The 27711-nt window shown below is 42.4% G+C and overlaps 3 protein-coding genes across 12 annotated transcripts in view; 1 reads left to right on the top strand and 2 right to left on the bottom strand.

The window, feature by feature from the left end:
- Positions 1-8126, top strand: part of cnksr2a (connector enhancer of kinase suppressor of Ras 2a) — a 31400-nt gene extending 23274 nt beyond the window's left edge. The window contains exons 15-24 of one of the 2 annotated variants that reach the window (XM_069512716.1): positions 1559-1734; positions 2029-2102; positions 2199-2270; positions 2772-2839; positions 3056-3156; positions 3575-3793; positions 4009-4150; positions 4392-4616; positions 5269-5456; positions 7554-8126. In XM_069512716.1, the coding sequence (XP_069368817.1) occupies positions 1559-1734; positions 2029-2102; positions 2199-2270; positions 2772-2839; positions 3056-3156; positions 3575-3793; positions 4009-4150; positions 4392-4616; positions 5269-5456; positions 7554-7751 (1463 nt within the window). In that variant the 3' untranslated portion in view covers positions 7752-8126. The remainder of the gene's footprint in view (positions 1-1558; positions 1735-2028; positions 2103-2198; positions 2271-2771; positions 2840-3055; positions 3157-3574; positions 3794-4008; positions 4151-4391; positions 4617-5268; positions 5457-7553) is intronic. The other variant, XM_069512715.1, reaches the window with a different exon arrangement.
- On the bottom strand, positions 1447-26137 carry smpx (small muscle protein X-linked). 9 transcript variants are annotated; one of them, XM_020103207.2, is made up of 5 exons: positions 25975-26137; positions 21399-21458; positions 17961-18047; positions 17684-17836; positions 1447-1632 (listed from the first exon to the last, which is right to left on the bottom strand). In XM_020103207.2, the coding sequence occupies exons 2-4, from the start codon at positions 21432-21434 to the stop codon at positions 17687-17689; spliced, it is 273 nt and encodes a 90-aa protein (XP_019958766.2). In that variant the 5' UTR covers positions 21435-21458; positions 25975-26137; the 3' UTR covers positions 1447-1632; positions 17684-17686. The 9 variants fall into 9 exon arrangements, with proteins under 9 accessions (XP_019958766.2, XP_019958764.2, XP_019958762.2 ...); XM_020103205.2 differs by lacking the exon at positions 1447-1632 and adding an exon at positions 14879-16875 and having other exon boundaries at positions 17680-17836; XM_020103203.2 differs by lacking the exon at positions 1447-1632 and adding an exon at positions 14879-15753 and having other exon boundaries at positions 17680-17836.
- On the bottom strand, positions 10551-12867 carry LOC109639627 (kelch-like protein 34). Its single transcript, XM_020103199.2, has one exon. The coding sequence runs from the start codon at positions 12485-12487 to the stop codon at positions 10685-10687; it is 1803 nt and encodes a 600-aa protein (XP_019958758.2). The 5' UTR covers positions 12488-12867; the 3' UTR covers positions 10551-10684.
- Positions 26138-27711: the final 1574 nt, after the last annotated feature.

Genomic DNA, 27711 nt, shown 5'->3' with positions numbered 1-27711 from the left:
CGCTGCTGCTCAGTAAACGTCACACAGTGTAAAACGCTATAATTGTTCATTCTTTTGCAAAATCTTCGTTAACCCCAGAATCAAATGTAATTATTCCTCACAATCACTCTAATACTGTCTTTTTTTGGGCATTAATGAACAATATATTCATACACTGGTGGTAATAAATCACAGTTTTTTGTGTCGTTCAACCGGTAAACGTAAATTAAAACTTCACTGACCGCACCGATCTATATCCTCTGCCCGCTGGGAGTTTATCCTGCTGGAGTTATTCAATTATTTATCTGCTTCAGCTCGAGCCTCTGCAACGAAATCAGTTTGTAGTCAGGACTAAATAATTTTTTTCCTCACATGCAGCGAATTTGCATTTTAACACGTCGTGCTCATTTCACAGATTTTTGGTGAGTCCAGATTGGACTGACTGTTTGCTGTGTACTGTACATTTAGTCCAGATGATGAATCCAGTGACTCAGCATTTTCTTTTACGTGAGAGGGCACAAAAAAAACGACTCATGTTTTGGTCAAATGTTGCATAAAAACCACAGTTTTGTCAGTTCTCTCATTACTTTTGTACAAACGGTTCACACCATGATTAGTAGTTTCATATTACATTTGTTCTTTTGGGTGATTTTACCCACTGATTGGCCTTTTTCGCAACTTTCCTCCTCCCTGACCGAACCGTCCACCGCACTAACAGATCGACATGTTGTGTTTATATTTCTCCCCCTGGCCTTTCACTCGTTTCACCATCTGCCTTCGTGAGAAACTCCGAAAGCTTCAGTTCCATCTGCACTCTTTCTTACAATGGCCTTGTTTACTTGCTTCGAGCAAAGTTTTGAAATGATAACAAAGAAATATCGATGCTTTAAATGCAGCGAGCGGCCGCTTTGTCAAACAGGTAATGAAATATTAGTTACTCCTGTTCTCTGGGCTGAGATGATCTTTATTTTATTAAAATAAGTCTCTGCCTCAGCCGTGAGCTTTTAGTGATGGTATCAGTTTATAGTCTGGGCTGAGGCTGCTGCACAAAAAACAGTTTGACCTACAGATTCTTCTCTATCTGAGTGTTTAAGTTATTAATCTCCACATTCTCCTCTTTTCGCGCTGCATGTTTGAGCTTTAATCGTCCTGTCTCTTGCACTGTTGGAGAAAGTTCTCTCCTCTAGAGATGCACCACACGCTGCACTTTCAATCTCCACAGAAATAAATGGAATATTGAGTTGCAAGACTCAGGATGCAGCACAATAAAAGTTTCTCCGGCAACTGGGAGCCAACTCTCCTCGGTAATCTCTAATGAGGAGCCTGCTGAGAAAAATGTTACAGGGCTTTTATGCCAGAAGGAAAAGGCAGTTTGTATTAAACACCTCTCACCTTACTGCAGTGCCGCAGTGTTCCTTCACATCCAGACTCGGAAATCTTGCCAAGAATCATTGGAACATTAGGACGTGGTGTTTCATGAATGCTTTTATTCTTACCACGTCAAAAGGGCTAAAATGAGCAGTTAGTGCTACGCTGATTCTAATTTGTATTCTCTGCCGTTTGCTGCGCGTCGTTCCAGGACGAGGTCTGGCCTCCCTGAGTCGGAGGCGTGTTTCCTGCAAGGCGCTGGGCAGAGGAGACTGCGAGGGCTGGCTGTGGAGAAAGAGAGACGCCAAGGGTTATTTTTCCCAGAAGTGGAAGAAGTACTGGTTTGTTCTGAAGGACAACTGCCTGTACTGGTACATCAACGAGGAGGTGAGGCTCGGGCCCCGTTCAGACCCCGGCTCATCCAATCACAAGCCAGTTGGGACCAAGGCCACAGATTTTATTTATTCGTCTATTTCAACAATAAATGTGACATATATTATATTTCCTAATGTGTGATTTGTCATAATCTGGGTCTTGTTCATTCATGGTTTGTATTTATATTAATTATTTGGAAAGCTGACGGCCGTTGTTTTGAAAGATAGTGATTTTTCTTTAATCTGTCACTTCCCTTCTAGCTTTTTCCTTTTTCTTATTAATAATATTGTTCATTTCTCTGTGCAGGATGAGAAGGCTGAGGGTTTTGTGAGTCTTCCAGAATTCAAGATCGACAGGGCCAGTGAATGTCGCAAGAAGTAGTAAGTGCATGATTGCATATTTATGTGTATTTACTTTTGCATGTGCATTTTACTCTATGTGCTCTTTAAAAAAAACATCTCCCCCTGTTTCTCTAGTGCTTTCAAAGCTTGTCACCCCAAGGTCAAGAGTTTCTACTTTGCAGCAGATGGAGTGGATGACATGAACAGGTAAAGCAGCGTGTGCTAAACGTGGACGAAGGTTATGCCGAGGGCAAACTCCCAGCTGTGTGTGTGTGTGTGTGTGGCAGGAGAGCAGCTTCCTGTTTACCATCGGCAAACACATAAATAACATAAAGAACGAAAGAGGCCAGATTCTATATTGGAGGAGTGGTTCTGAAAACATTTGCAATATATTTCCACAGAGGGTGAAATAAAGTAAATTGAACCATTTTATGAATTAGCTTAATTACTCAATTTAAATAACCTATTCTGTACAGTTGTCACGTAATTGTACTTAATTTTATTCATTCACATTTTTGCCAGGACATATAAATATAATAACTATTTGTTTAAAGATGCTATTTTGATAAAACAGTGGTTTACTAATGCAGCTGTTTTCCCATCATTAGATTTAAATATACTTTTTTCCCCTCTTCTCTTATCCTTTGAATTTAGATCCTTTAATATAATAAAGTTTATGTATTTTAAAATGCTCTGTTCTTCTGTCAGATGGCTGAGTCGTCTCAACATGGCCGCTGTGGGCTACGCTGAGCGCGAGAGGATGCGTCAGGAGCAGGGTGAGGGTTCTGCTCAGTGACTTGCTGAAGGGAACTTCAGCAGATCTAAGCTGCAGGACAGTGTTTTTAACTTCCAAACATACGCAGTAAATTCACTTTGGTTAATTTTCTACCTCCTGTGTTGTATTTAGGATCTTTGTGTGATATTTCTGTGGAGATCTAAACGTGGATAGATGATATCTTTGAGATTCTGACAGTTTGTGTGTGGGTTTACAGCAGATTACTGGAGTGAGAGCGAGCATGAGGATGACACCACCTCCAGCCCCAAACAGGACAGTCCCCCACCTCCGTACGATACCTACCCACGGCCTCCATCCGTGAGTCACACACACAGCTGTGTCATGCGCTCGTATGAAGCCTGTACTGTACTTGAAGGCAAAATTCATGCTCAGTGCTTCTCCACGGTCCATTTTATCAGCTGACGTTATCGCCGATTAAACCTCCAGGGAGTCTTTAAGGTCACATTTGGGATAATTGTCGCTATAATTGGCTCAGAAACTGGTTGCTCTACATTTAACATCTTTGTCTTGGGGCATTTTTTGTTTTCTTTTTCTGCAGTTTTGGATAAACTGGAAAACTAAAAAACTTAACCGCACCACTTTAGTTTGATGGATCAGGGTCACCACACACATGCCACGATAGAGATAATATTTTTGGAAATCACGAGTCGTCAGGTGATCACATCCGTTTTTTAAAGTGTGTCAATGATCCTCGCTCTCTCCTCTCGCCCGTCAGATGAGTGCCTACTTGGAAGGCCGAACCACTCGACTGTCCTCCACTGAGACGTCTCGCTCACGCTCCTCCCAGGAGGATTTCCTGTGTGGCGAGCCACCTGCCGTGGCCGCCGAGCCGCAGTACCACCCTGGTCCTCTAGGGGGAGGCACCACGCACAGCGGGAGAAAACCAGGGGGCAGCAACAGCAGCGACGTGCAATACAGATGTGATCCTGTAGAGGTGTGTGTGGTGTTTGTCTTCAAATAAAGGAAAATGAGTTTGTGGTAAATTTATTCTTTAACTAAAACAAGAAGACAATGCGTCCATGTGTCTGACGCAGACTTCAATGAATTAAATAATTTAAACCAACTTCTTTATTAAGATCAGATTAAAAATTCCATTCATTTATTTACATTTACAAACTTTTTGTCTGTCTCTACTATTGCGTCCCACAGTACCGTTCCAGTCCTGCAGGGGGCAGCAGCGAGACGGGCTCCCCGGGACGCTCGTCGTCGTCTCAGAGACGTTCTTGGCAGGACCTGATTGAGACGCCGCTGACCGAGGCCGGACTGCACTACTTACAAACCGGACCATTAGGTAATGTCCCGTTCAACCAGAGACTTCATGGACATGACAAGTGACGTTCAAAAGACATTTATGAGGCGGCTCAGACAATCTTCTAAACATGCATGAGACAATGTTGAGGTTTGGTTCTTTGCGATACTCAATATTCATATATTCATACACTTTATGTATCAGTGATTCTTTAAAGATGATTCTATTTCGACCAGAAAAGACAGAAATTAAAGATCTCTGTTATTGTTCCTTGTTACCACAGAGGATGCAGTGTTTGCTGAGCCCGGTCCTGGAGGTGGGACCATGACGGCCGGTGCCGTTTACACTCTCCCCGCACAGAGGAATGTCCCGTTGCCCATGGCGATGCAGAGGCTGATTCCTATGGCAACCCAGGGAGGGAAACCCCGCAGCTTCACGCTGCCAAGAGACAGCAACCTACACACACTCCTGACGCCTCCTGCGAAAGAAGTGCATCAAACGCACAATGGTGAGTCCACCCAGGAGCATGCATGTGGTGAGGCGCACAAAGATAATGCACTCTGTGTCGTGTTGTAATGCGTGTGTGTGTGTGTGTGTGCGTGTGTGGGCGGGCTGGTGGCCGTCAGGTGAAAGCAGAAATTAGTCTTGACAACCACCAGAGACTGAAAAGATTTTTTAAGGTGAAGACTTTGACGTCAATACATGTTCCAGAAATAAAAACGCTCTCGGGCGGACACACTTGCATTATAATCATTGTCGGTATCAAGTAGGGTAACACACACACACACACACACGCACTCCACTCACACACTCTTCTAATGAGGCTAATGAGACGTGGGTGCACTGGTTGCCAAGGTGAGTCCAGCAGCGTACAGGAAGTAACTGAAATAGTAAACAAGACTAATATATGTAATCAGGTGGATTATTAGAGAAAATTGAGATTTGAACGATGTATAATAATCAGCATGAAGCAGAGGAAATGGAAAAAGTGGAGAGGACGTCCCTGAGGCTGAACAGGATTTTACCATCACAAGTCATTTTTCTTATACTCGGAGTGTTATCATGCGTGGTGCTGCCTCTAGTGGCTGCTCTGAGAGATAACTCAATCAGAGTTATCGGAGCATCTGAACGAAACGTGAGACTCTCTTTCTTCGTTGAAGGTGGCAGTGAAGGTGCGTCCCTCGGCGACCTGTTTCGGGCCTGCGAGCAGGGCGGGGTTTGCCCTTTAGGTCGCGGCTCAGAGGCCAAAGGTCAGTCGGAGTTCAGGCAGTCGTTCCTCAGACGGGCCGCCGACCCTCAGCTCAACGATCGTCTGCATCGCCTGCGGATTCTGACCTCCACGCTGAAGGTTGGTTCATGCTCTTCTCTCCACGGTGTGAACACACAGAGACCAGGAGGAGTGAATGTGCACAAACACTTAGGATGGAACATTAGTTTATTTATAAATATATTACAAATATATTGTTTCCTGCTTCAAAATAAAAGCCGGTCCCTGTTTAGCCATTTGAAGGCTTTCAGCAGTGGTGGAGGAAGTGCTCAAACGTTTTTCAAAGTAAACTTTGACAAAAATGTACGTCATTAAAAGTACCACATTAACTTTTCTACTTGAGTACTACAAGTACATTTTGTTACATTCAAGTATATTTTAGACTCTCGTATACCTCTTAAACACTCTTTAATAAATACTGTTATAGCTGAGTCTAAGTTCAACCTGTGAACAAAAGACGTAGCGGAGTAGAAAATACAGATATTTGCTGATGTAATGGAGTAAAAGTGAAAAGTACCAGTACATAAATGTACTTTGTTACATCCCACCGCTGACTGTCAGTGTGGATGAGAAGCCACAGGAAATATTTGTTGTATTTGCTGAAAATTTTTCAACCGTAAATCAAAATTGTGGTTTGATTTTATTGGAAATCTCAAAAATCATAACTTTAAAATGTCACATTCAAATATTTCCGCAGTTCTTGATCCTCTGCTTCAGATGAATGTTTTTTTGTTTTTCGTATAGGGGCTGAAATATTCGGGTTGCATCTCACTTTATGGAGCTAGTTGTGATTCACTGCTCATTTCTGCTCATAATGTACACACACACACACACACACACACACACACACACACACACACTGAGCCGGGCTGGAGAATGTCTCTGTTAGTTTCAGTGGTGTCATCTGTCTTAGTCTGTCTCCTCGGTTTTGTTGTGAGTCTTTTCTCTCGAGCTCCGTCGAGCAGCCATCTGTGGATTTATGCTACATGAGCTGTGGTTGTGTTCCTCAGGCTGGGTGCCTGCAAGTGGCTCGTCTTTTTTTTTTTTTTTTTGCTGTGGCTGTTGTTTTTCTTGTCTCTGGAGTTTGTATCTTTGTTGCCTCCTCCGTGTTCGTAGACGGGTACGGTTTGGTCGAGGGGGCGTTGGGGGGGGGCTTTTGTCGCTTGTGTGTGTAGCTACTTTTTTGGGGGAGGATCTGTGGCTTTGGCTGCCTCGTGTCTGTTGGTATGAGTTGGGTGGAGGAGCTTACGTGTCTGTGCCCTGTCCTGCGTTTCATAAAGGAATACACTGAGTTTCAGGGGGAGTTGGGATGAAAAGTAACGAGACCACACGGCAGACAACAAAGTCGACCGTGTCGCCCGCGTCGTCGCCTCTGCCCAAAATCGCCATTTACGAGAGATGCCGTTTTACTTGTGTGTACAGGCAGCGGTAACTCATCTGCTCTGGTTGCTATGGAAACAATGAAGATGCAAATTTTTTTTTCCGAATCATATCATGTGTCTAATCTGAACCAAAACAATAAACTGATAACAAGCAGAGCTGGTGCAGACTTTCAGTTTCAGACAATAATAACAATGGAACATACTGAGTGTACGACACACTGTAAATCTAAATGCAAAAGAATAAATTGTAAAAGAGTAAAATCTGTTTTAAGTAACCAGATTCACAAATTGTTCTTCAAACCAGCCGAGCTAAGTGGAAGTCTTTTGCATTTTGAAAATAAAGGTGAAAATTAGTCAATTTAAACAGGAAAGTCAATAACTTAAATATTATTTCAATAACCATAATAATAGTAAATTAATAAATGGGTTCTGGTCCCGATGAAGCCGTTTCTGTGACAAATGAAAGAGCTGTTTTATGCTGAAGGACGATAAACACCAGCCAATATGATCTTTTACGATCTGGCAACTCAAGTAGGTCTAATAATGGCTTACAACAGATTTCTAAAGCATTAGTATGTGATGTATTTACTGAAAAAGTCTGCAGTGTGTCGCCGTGTGCAGCACTCACAGTTGCTCTAACAAACAAACTCTCTGATGTCAAATGTCACCAAACTCGGTGTATCCCTTTAAGTGTGTGTCTCTGCTTTTCGTTTGTCTGCGTTTTTAAAAGAATAGGTGGTTGAAAAGGAAGAATTAAAAAGTGACCCGCTCCTCCTGTGTTTCTGCATCCCCATAGGACAGGGAGGGGGAGCTAGCGCTGATTGACAGGCTGTTGGCCAATCCCCAGCTGTCGTCGGCTGAGTTCCAGGAGTGGAAGAGAGCCTATCAGGAGCTGTTCTCTCAAGAGCCAAACTCCGCCGCCGAATCAGACCCCGGCCCGCCACTGACCCCCTCGCTCTCTCACACACACTCCTACATCGAGACCCATGTCTGACCTGTAAAACACACACTGACACGCACACACAGAACCGCACACACGATGACCTAAGCTCCTCATTTCGCAATTCCCGAAGGAGTTGAACAAACTGCAGCCGACGTTTCGATCAGCGAAAGATGCAGAAAGCGATGGACTGTTTCTAAAGAGGGAAGTAAGGGCAACTTGATTCAGCAGCCGCGGCGTTCAGGTGCAATAGGACGGTTTTCTGGGAAGACGCCTCAGTGCCGTCACGTCAGTCTACGAGCTGATTGGTTGAACCACTGCTGCGGGGGGAAGAAACAGCGATTCTAAAGCATTAAGTGTTTGCTTCTGCGCTCTTTGCCTAAAATACTCTCCATGGACATAAGGGACTGACACAAGTTTCTCTGGACGATGTTTGTCTGCTCGACAGATTTCAGAGCCGTGTGTCCATGAGCTGACATCACAGTATTTCATTCTGCTTTTTGTGCCATACTGACTGTGGTCTAATAGCCTCACACATGGTTTCCCATCATGCCTTAAGCCGCGTTGTCTGCCTGCGTTTCCACCGCGGTCTGAAGATCAAATGATCCTGCTGATGTATGAAACACCCACAGCTACAACAAGCTGTTTAATTCCAGTCCACCAGGTGGCGGTAATGCATAAAATTGTATGATGACAATGACGCTATATATATATATTTATATATAAAATATATGTAAACAAAGGACACCAAACGTGGATCCGATTCACATGATCGGAAAAAAGACGACAATGAGTATGAGAATTTTTTCATCCCAGATTTTGTTTTGGGCCCTGGAATGCTGAATTTAAGGAAACAGATTTTATGAGTTATTGCGGAAATTGATTAGTTGAAATTGGAGTTGCAGTATTCGACCAAATTTTGCATCATCAGAGCTGCAAGCCCCTCCCAAGCTGGTACTTTCTGGGGGTAAAGGAGATTTTCCCTGAACTAAATTTCGACCCTGGTCCCTGCGGTGCAGACGCAAAGGTTCCTAATTCCTGGGGAAACTTTCTGAGGTGGAAACGCAGCTTCACACTTGATGTCTGTGACGATACTTTTCTGTAGAGTGACAGTTACAGCAGAGAACAATGAGCACAGTTCATTGTTTTTTATAAATCTGCTTGAAATTCGTTTCTATCTAGTTTTAGAGAAACTAGTTCTGTTTCGGTAGAGATTCGTTCTGTGCTTGGCTGGACCTGGAGCATGCACACTCCATAGGAAACATTAAAAGGAGCAATTCACGCTAAGAACTCTTTAACACTGTTTATGTAACAATGAAAAAAATCCTAAAAACACGTATATCCCCTGATAGTTTCATTGATTATTCTTTATTTAACAGTGTAAAGGTTTCCGAGGGTGGACTTTTCCTCAGAGACTGTTTGTGTCTCTGTACCCTGCATGCAACAAGGAGAATATGAGGAAATATTTGCATAAGAAGTATGGATCTAATAGAAATATATTAGTTTGTTATTTGTACGCTGCTGCCAAATGACTTGATACTCAGAGACGCTGCACAAAACTATGAAAGCAATCATACACGCACATAAACAGACGCACACTAATAAGCACACAGCACACTCAGTTTGAATGCTCTCTCTATGCTGCTGCCCGTGGTTGGTCGTAGTCGCATGTCTTTGTTGTAGATAAAACACGATATTCCTTTTTCTGTTTTGTGTTTGAATCTTTAGATGCAGTAGATCTCTCTTAGTAGAGTGCAAACTAAGTGTCTTGGATCATGTTCTCGAACTCTATCAGGTCTTTTTTGGAGGAGATTATAATTGAGTAAAGATTGTTTCATGTTAAAGCTCTAAACAATGGTATAAAAGCAGTATTTATTTTGCTGTCGGAGAGGGAGAAGAGGGTGGATCAATAAAGTTTGATCATTTGGACGAAGGTGTTTTTGTGTTTTTTGTTCTTAACGAGTTGTGGACGAGCAGGACAGAGATAATTAGCTCTGCAGCAGTAAATTAGACATTAAGGTAGGATACTACTCGAGCTTAAACGGAGATGAATTAAATAAACACTATTACCAATATATCAATTTGGCATTTCAGTTTTTAACAAGTAATTGAATGAATGTAATTTAAAATATTTTTTCCAGGGGTTAATGATCTTATTTAGCAGGTGTAACTTCATTCACTCTGTCGTAATTAATAATACGTATTCATTAATTCATGTTAATCACCAATTGGAATGTATAATTGGACAATTCTGCAGTAAATGTAATTATTTCCTCATGGTAATAGTCAACAAAGATGATTTCTTAATGTAAAGATGTTAACATTTTGAACACCACACGTTCACTACACTGCAAAAAAAGTTGCACTTAGAAGTTGACAAGGATTACAAACTTTGGAAAAAAAATATTACCTCCAAATACTATAAAACATCTTTTACAGAAAGTATTCAGGTACAACTTTAAAAGCCCATGAATTCTGCAGCTAATAGCCACAAATCATGCATATGATTCCCAGCGAATGCTTCTTCTGCTCTGCGGCTTCAGCCCATGTTTCCCGTTTGATTGCCGGTGCAGATAGAAAAAAAAGTCACTTGATATCATCGGTTGGCTTCTCTTACTTTATCTTTTAGAAAACGTAAATTATTCATGAAACAAACAGGAATGTCACATGCGCAGAACTTTTATCTCCAACTTCTATAAAATATTCAGCTCTTGTTTCCTCCTCCTTCATCACGTTTATCTCCTGTTTGGACGTCTCTATTCCCTCTTGTGTGTGATGGTTGTACAGTCTCTACTTATGGGAAGATATTAAACTAAGATAACCTGGTGCTGGCTTCATTATTAATATCAAACTTCTCCTACAAGAGTAATTTCGCTTATCGGGAAGACTTTGAAACAATGTCACACAAAAATTGAGAATCCAGCTTATGATATTATTTCAAAACTCATGCTCAGCATTTTGAGATTAGAAGGTTTTCCCTGCACACTTTAGTCTGGCAGGGGAAGCAGTGTGCACTCAGTCCCAGTGAGAGGTCTGGGTAGCTGGCAGATTTCTCTCCAGCTGTCTTTCTTTGTGTCATACTCCAACACACTCTTCATGATCACCTCTTGACCGTCGCTCCATCGTCTCCCTCCAAATACCAGCAGATTCCCAGATGGTGTCGAAACCATCCCGTAGTTGAAGGATCCAATAAGAAGCGGTCGGAGGCGTGTCCAGTGGTCTGAGCGCGAATCATATCGTTCTATATCGCAGAAAGGTTCGTACATCCCCAACAGGGCGTAGATGTAACCGTGGGCTGTTGCCAAGCGGTGACTGAACCTGGCGATTGACATGGAAGCCCTCTTTTCCCAGACTCGACCTTTGAGGTCCCAGTACAAGACCTCTCTGCTGCTCTCCCTGTTTTCATCCGGGTTATCACCATGGTTACTGCCCTGGATGGTGCCCTGGTTGCCCGGGAGGCCACCGGACACATAGATGCTGTCCTCAAGCACAGTGGATGCATGGCCATAAAGAGGGCGAGGCATCGTTGCTCCCTTCCTCCATGCTCCTGTGGTCATGTCATAAAACTCAACAGACGCGACCGAGGTGTATGTGTTGGTGTCCGGTCGTATGTGTCGTCCCCCGACGGCATAAATAACGTCCTCCACCACGCAGCAGCTGAACTGTGCCCGCCTCTCTAGCATGGACTCCACCTGCTCCCAGCAGTCAAAGCGTGGATCGTACCGCCACACCTGGTTGGTTGTTGATGTGGTGACGGACTTCTTTCCATCCTCATCACCCTCTTTAACTTCCTCCCCTCCGATCACAAAGAGGAAACCTCCCACTGAGCACACACAGTGATTTCTCAGCTGCAGCGGAAGACAGGAACTCACATATGAAAACTTCATGCATCTTGGATCAAACGCCAACAACTGCCGTTCTGGACAATCGGCGCTGGACCCTCCACCCACGAGCAGCACACGATTGGGCGATGCTCTGAGTGTTGACTGCTTGCTCTGTCTGATCGGCTGAGCTGAACCCATCCTGTGGTACTCCAAAGCTCGAGTCAGCTGACTTCTGATTAAAGGTGTGCCCATGGCTCTGTGATGAAGGTTGGCGAGATCGGACTCGCAGACCAATCCGAAGCGCAGACGACTAAGAAGAAGGTTTGATTTCAGCAGCGGGAGGGGTCCATTCTCATTGAGCCAATCCAAAGCCAGCCTTATGAGATCAACCTCCTTGATGCCAGGTATCTCATCAGCCTCGAGCACTGACATCAGCGACTGGATATTCAGCTCGAGGAGATCATCTTTGCTTTCCTTCAGCAATTTCCCAATCTCTATAGCAATGGTTTGGTTGGCAGCCTCAAGTGCGTTTGAAAGCGAGTGGCGTTCGGCCAGGTTGGCATAGCAGCAGCAGTTCTCGACACTTAAACCATCGATCATAAAGCGCTCACATATCGCCACAGCTGTCTCCACTTGCAGGTACCTGGCTGCTTCCAGAACGGCAGAGATTGTGGAGGGTGATACGCTGAGCCAACCTGAGTACAGGAAGTCCAGGATGGCGTCTAAACCCTGAGGTGTTAGCGCTGGGAGGCTAATGGAACCTGCTAATCTCTCTGCAGTAGTCTCTCCAAACAGCGCCCAAAAATACTCGCTGGAGCTGGCCAAGAGGGCACGATGACAAGGGAAGGATACGCTGCCGGCCTCGAGGACGACATCACACATCTTCCTCTCGGTGCGCAGGCGTTGGAACCCGGAGAGAAGTCCGGTTCTGTGGGAGGAACTGTACAGGACAGAGTAGCTATCCATCCAAAAGAGAGGAGGCAAGGTGCAAAGGTGAAAGAACTGGTGTCAGATAGAGGGGTAGAAGAGGGTGAGATGAAATCCTCGTCAGGAAGGTGCAAGGAAGCGAGTAATGGAGAAACTTCAAGAAGTTAGAGGATGACACATGGAAGCACAGGAAAATGAGTGTAGTCAAAAAAATACGTAGTCACCAAAGAGAGAATCTTTAGACATTAGCAGGGTAATGAGGTGTTGAAGGCGAGGAGCAGGAAAAGAAAGAGTGGTGAAGGGAGCGAAGTGCGTGTCCATGGTCGAGCACTCTCCATCTGTGTTTTTGTCCTGCTCCGTCTGCGGCAGTGAGCATGTGACACCACGATAGAAAGGTTAACAACTGCCAGTCTTGTGAGCTCCCCCTCCCTTTCGGCCGCTAAACATGGTACGTCCCAAAGTCTCTTGTCTCTGTCTGTGATATCCCACTTGAGTTGGCATTGTGTGTGTCGGCTGCCCTTTTCGCTGACTCCGGGAGGGAGTGTTACCCAAATGCATGCGTCCAGCTTACACACCAACCCAGCGAGCAAGCAGCTACATGGATCAACACACTCCCCTCACACACACACAAACACACACACACGTGTGAAGAGGAAAAAGGGAGCCTGGCGGGGTTTTAGTGTCTATCCCGGCGGATGAACTCATCGGTAAATACAGCTGCTATAGTCTGCGACCAAGATTCCAGGTCACGGTTGCCACGGCACCTATCTGCACCCTTGTCACTATGGAGACAGGAATAGAAACACAGACACAGTGCGGCGGATTCGACGAGAGGGACATATCAAACCCGTGGAAGTTTTCCCAAAGCTGTCAAAGATTCTGCACGAGTCAAAAGTAGCACGTAGCGATCCGTGGTGGAGTTATTCGTGCCCTTTTGAGAGGCATTTAACCTCATTGTGATTGATAGAGGAGAGGGGATGTAGGCAGATTCATTTCCTGTATTAGCTCATGAGTTCACAGTCTAGTTTAATGATGCTGTCTTATCCATAAATACACACACATGCACATCAGTTTAACATTCTCTGCAAAGTACATTTTGTAGTGATCGTCGTCTCTGAATAGCTCATACTCACAGATGTGTGTGTTTTTGTGTGTGTGTAGGTGTGTGTATGTTTTGCAGAAGGGTTGCACTCGATCAAAATTCAGCACATAAGCCACTCGTGACAAGTGTTTTTAATCGTTTCCACACAATGTCAGATCCTCCTGTAAGCTTGTTAAAACACCGCCAATGTTTCTCTTCCATCGTGACCTGATGGGCGCTAAACATAGCTACAGCTGCTCCGTGTGTGTGTGTGTCTGTGTGCAGAAGGACATGTGATGTGATGATGGATATGTGGGGGAGAGACGTCGGGGGTTATCTGGCCTGGTGTGATGGCATGTGTGCGCTTTAATGTGGCATTCCACTTTAAAACAGGTGGATTTGTAGGTTTAGCTCAGGATCATAGAGACTCCATGCTCGTAAATGCACCAAACTCCTACTTAAAACCCTGTAAGACCCATTATGTGTGAACATATTAAAAGACTACGGCTGGAGACACAAGAATAACGGAAAAATCTCCCAAAGCCTATTTGTCTGGGTTTTCGTGGTTAATATTTATTCTTGAAATATGTGCATGCATTATTTCTTCTGCTGTTCTTACTGTCAATGTCCCGACACACAGAACATAAAAGAAAGTCTCTTCCCTTTTAATCACGTCACCTTGAAAACCTAACTGTCATGTCCTGTCCTCATCTCATTTGGGACGTCTCTGTTGGCTGGAACATCTGTCAACTGCACCAGCGAGATTATAAATTGTTTTTTTTTAAATGACAGCGAGCAAGAGGAAACGTCTTCAGCCATGAGCTGGTGGTGAGGCAGTACTCAGACTCAGAACTGCTGCGGTAGCATCCTGACTTGCTGGTGTTTAGCACGCTGTATATAAAGATGGATGTCACGTCTCCTTTTTCTCTTGTTATACACAGATGAAGCCAAAATACTCTGGATATGGGTGCGGCCATCTTGTGCTTTTGACATTATTTGGAGCCAGAGTCTGCACATTAGTGATCGTGATGTAGAAACCCAAACTTTTAAGTAATGGTCGTGCTGTTGGAAATCATGTTCATCGTCTGGCAAACATAAATGTCTCCACCAAAATGTCAATGCAATCCATCCAGTGGTTAGCGAGACATTTCAGTCAAACGTGAACCCTGTGGTGAGCAAAAGTCAGGAGGATTTATCCCCTGGAGACGACACATGTCTGTATAAAATGTCATCAGATATTTCACTCTGGAGCAACGTGGTGGACAGAACGACCCTGAGATAGACAGGAAAGAATAAAAAAAGAGAATCCTATAGAAGATGGAGTCAGTAATAAATAGTAAACGTTGGAATTTTTGGAACCATCTTGATTTATTGCCATATTTTCCTGAAGATATCATCATCATAACCATGAAACAACAACATTAACCTCATAGTTTCACACACAACTCATCTGAAACGCTGCAACATGTGAACAACATTAAGAAATGATATGAAATGTAAAATCCTTCCTCCTAAAGCCAATTTACTTCTTTAATCTGGACGTTTCTTTTTTTGCCATAGACTCCGCCATGCTGCTAGATGCTTGCTCCATCGCTCTTGTTGTTTCTAGTGAATTGCTTGTAGATGTAAAATGCATGACGACAATCGCACGCTGCACAAATGTTGCCACGGACGCCAGGTTTAAAACGCCTGTGGTGCTGAGAGATGTTTTGTGTGACCCTGTTTCACGAGGGCTTGAATGTTCATTTATATGTTAAAGTCCTGCACTCCAGAGTTTTGACAGAGTGGAAAAGACTGTGATAGAAGAGGAAGCACAGTCCATCATGTTGATCGTCACCAAATGACCCAGAGTTAAAATAAAAGAATTGCTTTTGTTTGCACTACAACTGAACGTAAAGAGAGTTCTCAGCGGCAGCAAGAACACGTTCTTCATCTTTACAACACTTTTTAATTGATTAAATTATGAAAGAACAGCATCATCCAACACTTTTCAAACTGCTGGACGTACTCGTTGAAAGAGAGTTCATCATGGATGCCGGCTTCTCGATGGTAGTAGAAGTTAAATGTCGGAGATTTTCTGCAGACGCTGGTTCCGCAGAGAGCTGTTTGTGTCTCTGAACATGTTGGGATTAGCTTGTAGTTTGTTAGCCTTCTGTAGCAGTGGGCAAGTCTGTGTCTATGAAGATTATCAGCTCTCCCCTTCGCCTGGGCTGGCCGGGGGATCCTGCAGGAGAAAGATGGATAAAGACATTGTGAGGGAGTTCTATTAGCTGCCTCAGAGCTGCTGACCACTGCGAGGCAAGATGTCCGCTCTGAAAAAATATCTATCATCTGTGTGTGTGTGTGTGTGTGTGTGTGTGTGTGTGTGTGTGTGTGTGTGTGTGTGCAGTTCCAGTGTTGCTCTCTTGACCCGTTTCATTTCAGCTTCTCTCTGTGGCTTGATCTTGATTTTCTGCTCATTTCCATCTCAAAGAGCCGAGTTTTAGTCGTAGAAGTCTCGGAGGCCGACGCTGTGTTAAACAGCAACAGCTCTGCTGGGTTGTGATGTTGCTCTGAGGTCCAGTTGAATATGAGGTTAAGACGGCAGCTAAAACACAGGACTGAGCTGAAGAAACACATTGTCGTGCTAAATTAAAATAACCAGACCCCTAAACCACTTTTAGAAAAGTGGTTGCACAGCAATTGTTCTCTTCTGGTTGAAACCTGGATGTTGCAATAGAATTTTGCTATTTGCTGATCTGGAGGCAGCTTATACCCCTGACCTTTGTCCAACTAGATAATGATAGGAAAACATGTGGTTTGTTTTCAACGTCACTTCCTGCCTCGGTCTGCTGCGCCCGGCTGCTTCACCTCTCACCTGAGTAAAGTGGATCATTTATTGCTGTTGTGAACTTGTCAGTGCAGAAAACCTCCTGCTGCGTTGTGCATGTGTGAAAAGCAAACTGCAGGTAAACTGCGTAGCCAACTCTCCAGATTTTACCTGCAGGTCTGAAAATGGCTTATGTTTGCGATTTAGTGCAGCTTGATTGAGTTTATGTGGACTGTTTGTTGTGAGACACTTGTTTATTTTCTTTGTGCCTTGCAGGACTCGGATTCTGCTGCTGTGTACAGTTTTGCAGTGAATGTGTAGATACAGACTCTGCTCAGAAATAGTTTGTAGTGATATTTATTATTTATTTATCAAAAGAGCGGCACTGCGTCTGACAAATTTGTTTATGAGTAAAACTTCAGCCAGATTCTGCTTCTTTCCCTCCACCTCTCCCTCATTTGTCTCCCACACAGTACGCCCACATGGTTTGGGCAGGACGCAGCCAGAGTGTTGGGATGTTGTGGTTTCTGTGTCCCACTGAGAAAGTCACACACACAGAAACACACACACACACACACACACACAAACACACACACACACACACACACTAATAAAGTATAAATATAGAGCCTGACTCAACCCCCTCTGCCCACACACACCAGGCATCAACACACACACACACACACACACACACACACACACACACACACACACACTTCTTGACCCAAACATAGGGGCTGAGCAGACCACAGCGACATCCAGTGGTGAGCTCCAACCACTGCATGAAATGATTGTGGCGTCACAGTATCGTCGATCTGAACCTCAGGATTTATCATATCATATTTATTGAGCATTTTAAATCCACCAACAGTTTAGGTGCGACACTGGTAACTGGATTTTCAAGTTTCATTTTTTTGGTACTTTTCAGTATTTAATTAGCTTTAAATAGCTAAATATAAATAGAATATATAGATAAATGAGTATTATTACCAGTTATTATGAGACTGTTGTGTTAATCGATATGTTATTGGGACATCATCGATACAGTATTTGGACTGGACACGATATCCTGCCCTGAAGTAGTGGATATAGAAACTGCAGACATGTTGATGTGTCCTTTCTCTACTTGTTTTTTATTCAAATTCCAGTTTGCTTCTTTCCCTGTATTTGCAAACCTGTATTTGTGGATTTGTTACATGCTATTTGCATAATTCCCAAATTTGTGTAAACTGGTCTCTTGTGTTTCTGATTTGCATCTTTTGCTTTGGACTCTTTAAGCCCAAGCGGCTTATTTAAGAGGAAATCTGAGGGCACTCATTTGACAATGACCACCTCTCGTACCTACGTGTTAATCCTTGGTGACCCATCGTAGTTCGCTCTTGACGTTCTGCAGCTCTGATAGGTTCACCGCAGGCCCGGGCAGCTTCACCGCACCAGGCAACGCCTTCTTCTCCTCTGGCGTCTGGGCTGCGACGCTGGGCTGCTCTGGGGAATGAGCCTGAAATAAAAAAAGAACACAACAAACATAATATTTGGAAAATCTACAAGTACATGTTTTCTTTCATGTGTGTGTGTGTGTGTGTGTGTGTGTGTGTGTGTGTGTGTGTGTTGTGTTGTCTCACCTCCTCTGTGTCAACTGTCTCCTCTCTCCTCTTGACAGGATGTCCCGCCCCTGGACGCAGACCTCCCATCGGGATGTTCAAATTAGCCTGAAGGACGAGGAGAAGAGCCAATGAGGGACTTTCATCACTCAAACACACTCAGTTTCCTGTCAGTGTGTGTGTGCGTGCGTGTGAGCACGGCTGCTGTTTCCTCAGAATGCCTTGTTTTGATTATGACCAATGTTTCCTGGTTCTCATCATGTCCCTAAAAGAGACGTCTGTCTTTTTAAAACACACACACACACACACACACACACACACACACACACACAGGCCTGCTAACTTGATGTTCTACTGCTGCGTGCCCTGACATCTTTGTATTAGACGTGTTTTGTATGCTACTGTTCTGTAATGTATTGTATATATGCTGACATTGTACAGCTGTACAGACTGAGTGTGTGCTGTGTGATGCTGGATGTTGTTCTACCAGAGAGTTTTATTTATTTTTTTCTAGAGATTAAGGTATAAAGCTCAGAGAGGACGTTCTGGAAGGAGTCGCCTCATTCACAGCATGTTTGCTAAGATTTGTAATTATTGTGATGTCGCTTGGGCTGGGATTGTTGCCTGTCTTTACGCTTAGCGTGCTCCAGCTTAGCATGGAAGGGTTAGTGAGCAGACCTACCAGGACCTGTGGGATCCTGCAGCCAGGGCTTCTGTTTCAAGTGACTGTCAACATTTCCTGTTGGGAAGTCACTTGAACGAAGAGACTCCAAATGATCACAGACTATAAATTATTAATAAGATACGTTGACCAAATAAAAAGAGACTTAACAACGACAAAGAGGCGGCGAGCGACCACAAAGTGACCATAACAACCAAAAAGAGTCCAAAAAGACCACAAAAGACTTTCAGCGACTAAAATAGACTCTTGGACAACAAAGAAACTATATGAATTAGTTTTGTGGCTTTTTTAAGATCCAAGGATTTGTTCAGTAATGACTGGCGAGAGTAACCTTAAAGAAATCCATTTACTATCATACTGAGCATAGATTCAATGTCCACAACTACTATTAATGAAAATATTTACTGCGATGAATTAGCAGGGGCAAAGCTTCAAAGTTTAAAAAGTAAAGAGTAAAAATATAGAAGTCTAAAAACTTCAGCACACTGTAATACAATTGATAACATGATGAGAGAGAGAGAGGGTGAGAGGCGACTCGTCCGATGATCCTCTTTTGTAATGGAAGAGCAGGCAAAAGTATCCACAGAAAGATTTTTTTGTAATCCACAGCTCCTTTAAGTTGTCTCGTTGTTGAGATATTGGACGTCCCAGAATACTTAAATCCAAACTGCAGATACGATCCGCGGACGCTTTGAGAGGAGACTGAATTCTCTGTCTCTGGTCCGCATCTGGGAAGGACCTTCACCGTCGGTCGGCTTGGCCGCCGAGAAAGAAGAACCTCTATTCTCCCCAGTTTACCCTTTACATACTCCTCGCTCTCTCTCCACCCCTCTTCTCGACTCTCCCAGGCATCGTTACAATGAATTAGCAGTTTCGAGACATTGTCTTAGTAATGAAAACAGATTATATCGTACACACATTCTAGTGTTTGACCACTATCAACGCTGCCCCGCCCTGCTGTCCGCTGCACTTCCACTTTCTCACAGGACACTTTTATCTCCAACTGCTTTTCACATCGGTTCCTCTTTTTCCAACAGCTTTCTTACAGAGTGACAGAAAAAACAAGGCCTAACACTTAAACCTCATGTGACCTTGATTCATTTCATTAATCAACTCTTTAAGGAATTTTCTTCTGGTTATATTTCATTCATTTTACCAGAGGTTCCGTACTAATATTCGTTTCTCATTAGTTAGGTTATATGTACTAACTTTTCTTTAAGCATGCTATAAACCAGTGTTATGTACTTTTACTTGCTTAGGCACCTGAAATCCCGCACTTTTTATGACAGACTAAAGAGAGACTTTAAATAACCTAAACATGACCGAATCTGAACGACCAAGACTAAACAACCACAGAGAGACTCTGCAGACTTTAAACGAGTTAGAAGAGATTAACCACCGAACAGAGACGCTCACCTCCACAAAGAGAATCTCAATGGTCACGAAGAGACCGTAAACCAGTGAAATGAGACTTTTAACAACCAAGGGATGAAAAATGACCACGATGAGACTGTAACCAAACACAAAGAGACCTGAGAAGACGACAAAGACACTTAAAGCAACTGCACAGGGACACAGAACAACCTCAGAGACCCACAAACATGGTTCCATTGTTTGCGGTCACTCTGGACCTCTCGATTCTGCGTTTGTGCACGTTGTCCTCTAACACAACCTACAAGTGAATAAAACACCCTGAAGTCGTCCATGTGCTGTATTTCTATCTCAGAGACAAACTTTTGGATGGCCTGGAGACCTGTGACCCTAAAAGGAGAAGTGTTTTCTATAAAGTTTTTTTTGTGGGTTTTTTTTTTAATGAAATGTCATTAAGTTCTAATGTGAAGCTGTGCTGCTGTTCTTGTTTATGTTTTAAACTGTTGGTGGAGACCGCACTACGAGAACCTCATGTTTGTACTGAACTGGTATTGAAACCCCCTCTGTTCTGATGCCTGTCCCATGGTTAGACATGAAAACGAGCACAATGAGATGAGAGACAGACGAGAAGGAAACACACACGTGGAGGCATCGCAACAGAAACACAGACGACTGCGCATCCCTCCGCCTCGCTGCATCTCTGCACTAATAAAGCCTTGGTGCTGTATATGCACAGTCAGAGCTCTGTATTTGCCTTTTATCAATAAATACTGTAACGTGGAAACGATTGAAGCCTCCGTGTTTGTTGTATTTTCATTATTATCAGGGTAGAATGGGTTAGGGTGAATTCATTTTCACCTCTACTGGAAAGTAATTCATTAAATTAACTCAATTTTGAGGTTCACTTTGAGTATCTCTGTCTAATACTACTTTATATTTCTTATCTGCTGTATTTTTTACTGTTGATACATGATCAGTTGGTTTATATATACAAATAAGTTGTAACCTTGTTTGGACAAGTGCTATAGAAATACATTTATAATTATTGTTAATATTATTATTATTATATAAAACAATCTCATATAATTTTAGACTCATTTATAACGTTTCCCTAAATGTGACTTTTTACTTGCATCATTATTGAATTGATTATAAATTATTTATTTTGTCAGGAGTGTTTTATAACAGGTTTTATAACCGGGATAGTTTTTATTGATGTCATGTGATCAATTATGTTATATGATGTGATGTTTATCAGCAGCAAAGGGGATAGTAAAAATATTAAAATCAGTAAAAAAGTATTACAGTAATAAATAAGTATTGAATATAAGCACACACACACACACACACACACACACACACACACACACTGTATTATGCAGATACTATAGATGAAAATGTTTTACCTGAAGGGCTCTGACGTTGGATGAAGGTTTGGACATAATCCTTCCAGTGAGTCCACTGACCTGGAGCAAGCACAGATCAGACATTTAGCTGAGAGTGTGTGTGTGTGTGTGTGTGTGTGTAAAAGTACATATGTCTGGTTTATAACACGCTTCAGTGTGCAGAATTTAGTAATGAAGTTGCATGTTGCAGCTGAACACCCCTCACCTCCCCCTCCCCTTCCACAAACTCAAATGTGTTTAGTTTGTCCAGTTTGGACGACTGTAAAAAACATGGCAGCCTCCGTAGAGAGGATATATATATATATTTAAATATAAAGTATTGGAATATAAAGGGCTCATTCCAGGGTAAAGAAACAACAATTCGTACAGTTGGATGATTACACACTTGTGAAAACATCACTCTAATATTTTATATAACATTTCCGCTAATAGATCCCTTTCACCTAAATCTTATACACTGGATCTTTAAAGTAATGATTAATCCATAAAACCTGTGATGTGTGACCAGTAGTACATTCTTAATAATAGTAATTAAGGAAATATAATAGATGAGGCCCAAGGAATCAAGTGTTGTGGCTTGTCTTTCTGTGAACGTGTCAGTGAGATTACTGACAATGTTATTCTGTCCTCTGCAAAAGAAGTGCGGAGGACAGCAGGGTGGGGCAGGGTGAATAACGGTCAATGCTCTGCATGAATTGATTAGAACACTTTTATTTTTACAGCACCGTTCATTCATAAAATGCAGCTCAGAGTCGTGAAATAACACATCAATAAGAACATGTTAGCAATAAAACAAAGACTTGGGAAAACATTTCAATGAATAGAAAATGAAAGAGTAAAAACAGAAGAAGCTTGTCTGATGCGCGGTGGGAGCTTGTTCCAAAGCTTTGGTGCACAACAAGAGAAAAGCTGCTTGCCCAAACTTTTTATAGTTTGTTTTGGGGATATTGAGCAAGTACCGCGGTGGACAAGTAAAATAACAAAACAGGTCAAATCATTTTTAAATCAGTCCTCAGTGTAAAGACGCTGCTTTACACCTACACCTGCTCTTCCATTCAAGTCTTACAAAAAGAGGTGGAGGTGTCGGGAAGTTTTCAACAGAGTTCAGACTTTTGGTAGGAAACTGAAAGTGGCTTCGGCCAAGTCGCCTCTCTTGGCAGCCGGAGACTCGGACCCTTTAAACGGAGAGCGGGTCAGGAACTCCTGTTCAGGGGCACAGTGGGATCTAACAGTGTGTTTATAATGAGGGTTCTGGGACTCTCTCTCTCTTTCTGTGGTTTTAAAGGGCCGGGATAGCGTTTCAGTTGCTTAGCGACGGATGCAGGTAGAGGACTCGTTCTCTGAATCATTCATGAGACCCTGAGACATAAGGAACGTCAAAATAAAAGTCCAGCACAGTTAGTGGCGTACTGTAGAGGTTTAGTGTACAGTGAGTGTGAATATAAATACACTCCACAGTTTTCTGCAGACATATATTTACTCTCTGTAAATATCTGTCACACTGACCTCAGTTTAAACCAAAACAAACCCTATAAAGAATCTTATTCCCTGATTCTATCTGCACCAAATGACCTCTTAATGTCAGTATAATTATTGCAATGGTGACAATTAAGATGCTTGTTGCAGATTAAATGTTTATCTTGTTCATTCATTTTCAGGACTGACCAACACAAAAACTATCCCATAGTTTATTTGAAAAGCTTTTCATGCCATGAAATAATTTATTTTTGATTTATTTCTCTGTGTCTATTCTATAAATGATATTTAAAAGAAACAGCATTGACTGCAGTGCTGCACGATAAAAACATGGAGAGTGGCCCAAGAATAAAATAAAATGCAAAGAAGTGAACAAAAACAATAAAGAATACGCAAAACCCTTAGAAAACATGTGGATCTTCAACGCAATGAATGTGTTTCTGAAATAAGGTTTGAAACAGCACAGATTTTAAGTTTCCCTTGTTCATTCTCTTACATCTCTTTTATTGGATCCTCTCATGTTGCCTTGGTTCAGTTTTAGTCCCTCCTCTTTTCACTGTCTCGCAGATCAACACCGACCCAAGTGGTTCCTGATGGTAGAAGTTTCCATGTCCTATTTATCTTATCTTAAAGTGGCTCACATGCAGCAGCAGCAGAGAAGCTGAGTGAGGCTGAGTCTCTGCTGCAGCACAGTTGCCACGGTGCTGTTTGAACAACAACGCACACTCTGACGTCCTTGATATGAGACCAAAAGCCTGGACGCCCCCAGAGATACACAACCACAGACACACACTCGGGCTGCAGCTGCCCTCTGACGCCGCTCTGCAAAGCCCCACAAGCCCTTTCACTTGCACACACATGTTGTACAGTATGCACACACATACACATACTTATAAACACAGGTACAATTGCTTCTCCTCGCGTGTGTGTGTGTAAAGCTGCTCGTACAGAAGAGTGAATGAACGACGACACTCAGCAAACGTCTGCTTTATGGATTCCATCGTAGAATTTAAAGAAAAGTGACGTCAAGCGGTAAAACACGACTCTGTGGGAACTCTATGCTGATCTTGATTGATGCACCAATAACGCTACACGTGTTTTCAGCTCTGTAAACAAAGATGGACGACGCGACTTCACTTCCTCCCAATATCCAGAAATGATGCCAAAATACCCAGGACATGAACGCTGCCATCTTGAGACTAACACACACCTAACGCCAGCGTGATGACAACGAGCTCAAACGACAGAAACCATCTCCGAGGGTGAACCATCTATTCTTTCAGGACTTGGTTTGGTCCATGTCACATCCACCAACATGGAGAACCACCCGGACTAAAACAGGGAAAATATACTTGGGACAAGATTATTCCTTTTAAAAGCTATGAAATATGTCCCAGCTATTAAAAACGTGTACACATCGACACACACAGACACACACAGACACACGCGTGCCAACACAGACACACACACAGAGCAGAAGCAACCTACCTGTTGATGACACAACCCTCTATTGTCTAATTCTTGATTTTAAACACCCTTAAACGTTTCTCTCTCCAGCTCACTTACACTTTCTATCTCTCTCTCACTGATTTGTTTCCTCTCTTCTCTCCATTCTTTCTCTTTCTGTCTCACCCCCCCCCCCCCCCCCCGCCCCCTCTCTCTTTCTCTCTGGCTGCCTCGTAAGTGGTAGAAGGATTCCTCTCATATCTGGGATTTGTTCTCACTATAAATAGACGAGTGATACACAGAGGGGACCTGCTTTCTATCTACACACACACACACACATTCACACTCTTTGACACACATGGTCACACTGGCACACACACACTGGCACACACACACACACACACACACACACACACACAGACAGACACACACAGAGACGGACCAAAACACAGTCAAACTGAGGCACAGGACACTTGAGTCTCACTAATTTGAAACCGTCGTAATGATAATATTCCAGTGAGGTATTAATAAATGTTTTACTTTTAAACCTGACAAATTAAAATAGAAAACTGTCTAATTTTAATATGTTAACAATAAAAAAGCACAAATCCCATTTTGCACATTGGTTTTTAAAGCAAATATTACAGTAGAAAGTTCAAGTGAGGGAATTGATTGGTGACTGCAGGACCAAACGTCATTCAAAAACTTAAACGTTTAAGCCCAAAACAATGAAATCCAGATTTCTGTTCTATCTCATTAGTAATTTTGATCTTATTTATCTCTTTATGTTTTCATTGTTGATTCCTCTTCAGTACGTCTGCACAGAAACAAACACAGAGCGCCCTCCAACAGGTTTCACTTCATCTCTGTGCACGTGACAAAGTAAAAATCTCCCTGTTTATATCATCTTCACAGGTTTTTAGAAACACGGCTATCCTGTTATAAACATATTTTAAAGTTGTTTAAACAAAAATAATATTAAAAATGTTTAAATGAATGAAATACTTTTCTTGCAGGACCAAACTCCATTCAAAAATATGAACATTTAAGCACGAAACAGTGAAAAACCAGCAAAAGTCAATATAATGACAAGCTTGAACCCTGATTTTAACATATTTTTAAGGGTTCTGGGTTATAATTAAAACGACTTGCACTACCGAGTGAAATTATTCAACTGCAGAACAAAACCTAATTTAAAAACAATGAAACAACACACTTATATTTTACACTCAAATATTGAGGATTATATTCTCTGATTTCTGGATCTTCTTAAGTAAATGATCTCTGTGTTTCTGATCTTAAATAATTCATCAGCGACACCAAACTTCATTCAAATAACTGAAAATTTTACCATATGACACCAAAAACACAAACTGTTCGCTGATATGATATCCACAAATTTTTATGAAGGCGAGCGTCGTCATTTCACAGCATCTTCTTTAAACACTGACACTTGTGAAAACACTCGTCCTCGTCTTAAAATGGCTCTGTCCTATTTCTGCTCCGACACTCACTCAAACACACAAACACACACACTCAGAGGTAGCTGGAATTTCTGCTTTTATACATTGATGTGCAACAAGGCTGTGATCTCACAGGGTTAAAGGTGTGTGTATGTGTGTGTGTGTGTGTCTGTGTGTGTGTGCTCTCTTACCTCCTGCTGTGCGTGGCTGCTCTGCCCGGCCTGCGCTCCCTCTGAGGTCCTCTTCGGATACCTGACCTGTTTCCTTTCGGCCTGATTGGCTCGGAGAGACTGGAAACTCCTCCCTGAGAGGAACCCGACCCAGCATCAGAAAAGCAGAATGAGTTTCCAGCCTGTGTGTGTGTGTGTCTGTGTGTATGTTTGCTGATTCTACTGACCTGTCTGTCACTGTGTCACTCGGAGGAAGCTCTTTACCTTCACTGCATCACACTGATCAGACTTCATGAAAATTAATCTGTCATGTGCCCGGGTAGTAAAATGAGCAGACTTGAACTTGCTTTGTTTTAAATTTCAAGGTATGCAAATGAAAACCACACACACAGGCACACACATACATACAGGCTTATCAGGACTTTAGAACATTGACTTTTATCCATTTTGAAGCTAAACCTCATCCCTCATCTTCTTCCTAACCTTAACCGGGACCTCCAAAATGACGCCTTACCTCATTAGGACCAGGATTTGGTCCCCATGAGGTCCTGCAGTGTTTGTACTGGACCAGGTCCCATGGAGATGGCCAAAAAATAAATAAATAAACGAGTACACACACGTTTGCTGTCATAGGTTCTTAAGGGACTTTATGAAGTTTTTGTCATCAGTTGCAGAAGCTGTACCCAACTGACTAACCTTGTTATTAGAAGTAGTTTTAAAATGTATCTCATTTAATTTTTCTATTTTATTATATAAGTTTTATTTCCCTGAACAACACAAGTTCTCATTAAAAGACTACATTTATTACCTGTGCATTTAATGCATGTGTGTGGTTATTCTTGTGTTTTTACAGCAGTGAGAGTCTCCTTGAACTCCTTAAATAAGCTTTTTTTTAACTTCAGTTTGAGGATGAGACGACTCAGTTAGGGGCCGGACGAGCATTAGATTTTGGTGCTTTCAGAATTTAAATGAGGTAATAAAAGAGGAGGCGTGCAGAGAGAATCGTCAAGATTAAATTAACGAACGCAGCCAACTGAATAATGAGTCCTACATCTGGTGCAGAGATCGAATAGAATAGTTTTGAATATGTGTTACACAGACACAAACATTGTGTATTTGAGATTAAACAAATGAAAAGAATGTGGAGGTTCTGTGGAACTGTGTCATCATGCAAATTGTTAACCACGAGCAGGTTCATGTTGCCTGTTCTCTTATACGGCTGCATGAGTCAGACTGGCTGTTCTGTCACGTCTGACTCAGGCCACACACATTTATTGGTGTCTTTTTACCCTCCTGACCTTCTGGTCACATGAAATTGAATATTTGGACCGACACTTTGCTTTTCTTTTTTTTTATCCCTGCAGCTCTGCTGATTGATTGATTGGTCTGGATTCCTTTTTACAGGCCAGCGCTGCCTCCTGGAGCTCAGCAGAAAATTCAACATTCAAAGTGTTTTCTTTCAAAATTACTAATTCAGTGGTGCACACTGTATTTCAGATCATTTGATTGCATGTGTTTATTGATTGTGTTTAAAACATGTTATAGTCTCCTGCTGCTTTAATGATTCTCAAAAGAAAAGTAAAAGTAAAGAACTGTGGAGAAAGTAAAGTACAGTAAAGAAAAGAAAAAGTAAATTAAAGATAAGGAAAGAAAAGAAAAGAAAAGAAAAAGTAAATTAAAGATAAGTAAATAAAAGAAAAGAAAAGAAAAAGTAAATTAAAGATTAGTAAAGAAAAGAAAAGAAAAGAAAAAGTAAAT

Source organism: Paralichthys olivaceus, chromosome 17 (genome assembly GCF_024713975.1).
Source record: "Paralichthys olivaceus isolate ysfri-2021 chromosome 17, ASM2471397v2, whole genome shotgun sequence".
Taxonomy (NCBI): Eukaryota; Metazoa; Chordata; class Actinopteri; order Pleuronectiformes; family Paralichthyidae; genus Paralichthys; species Paralichthys olivaceus.
This window is presented reverse-complemented; position numbering and strand designations above follow the sequence as displayed.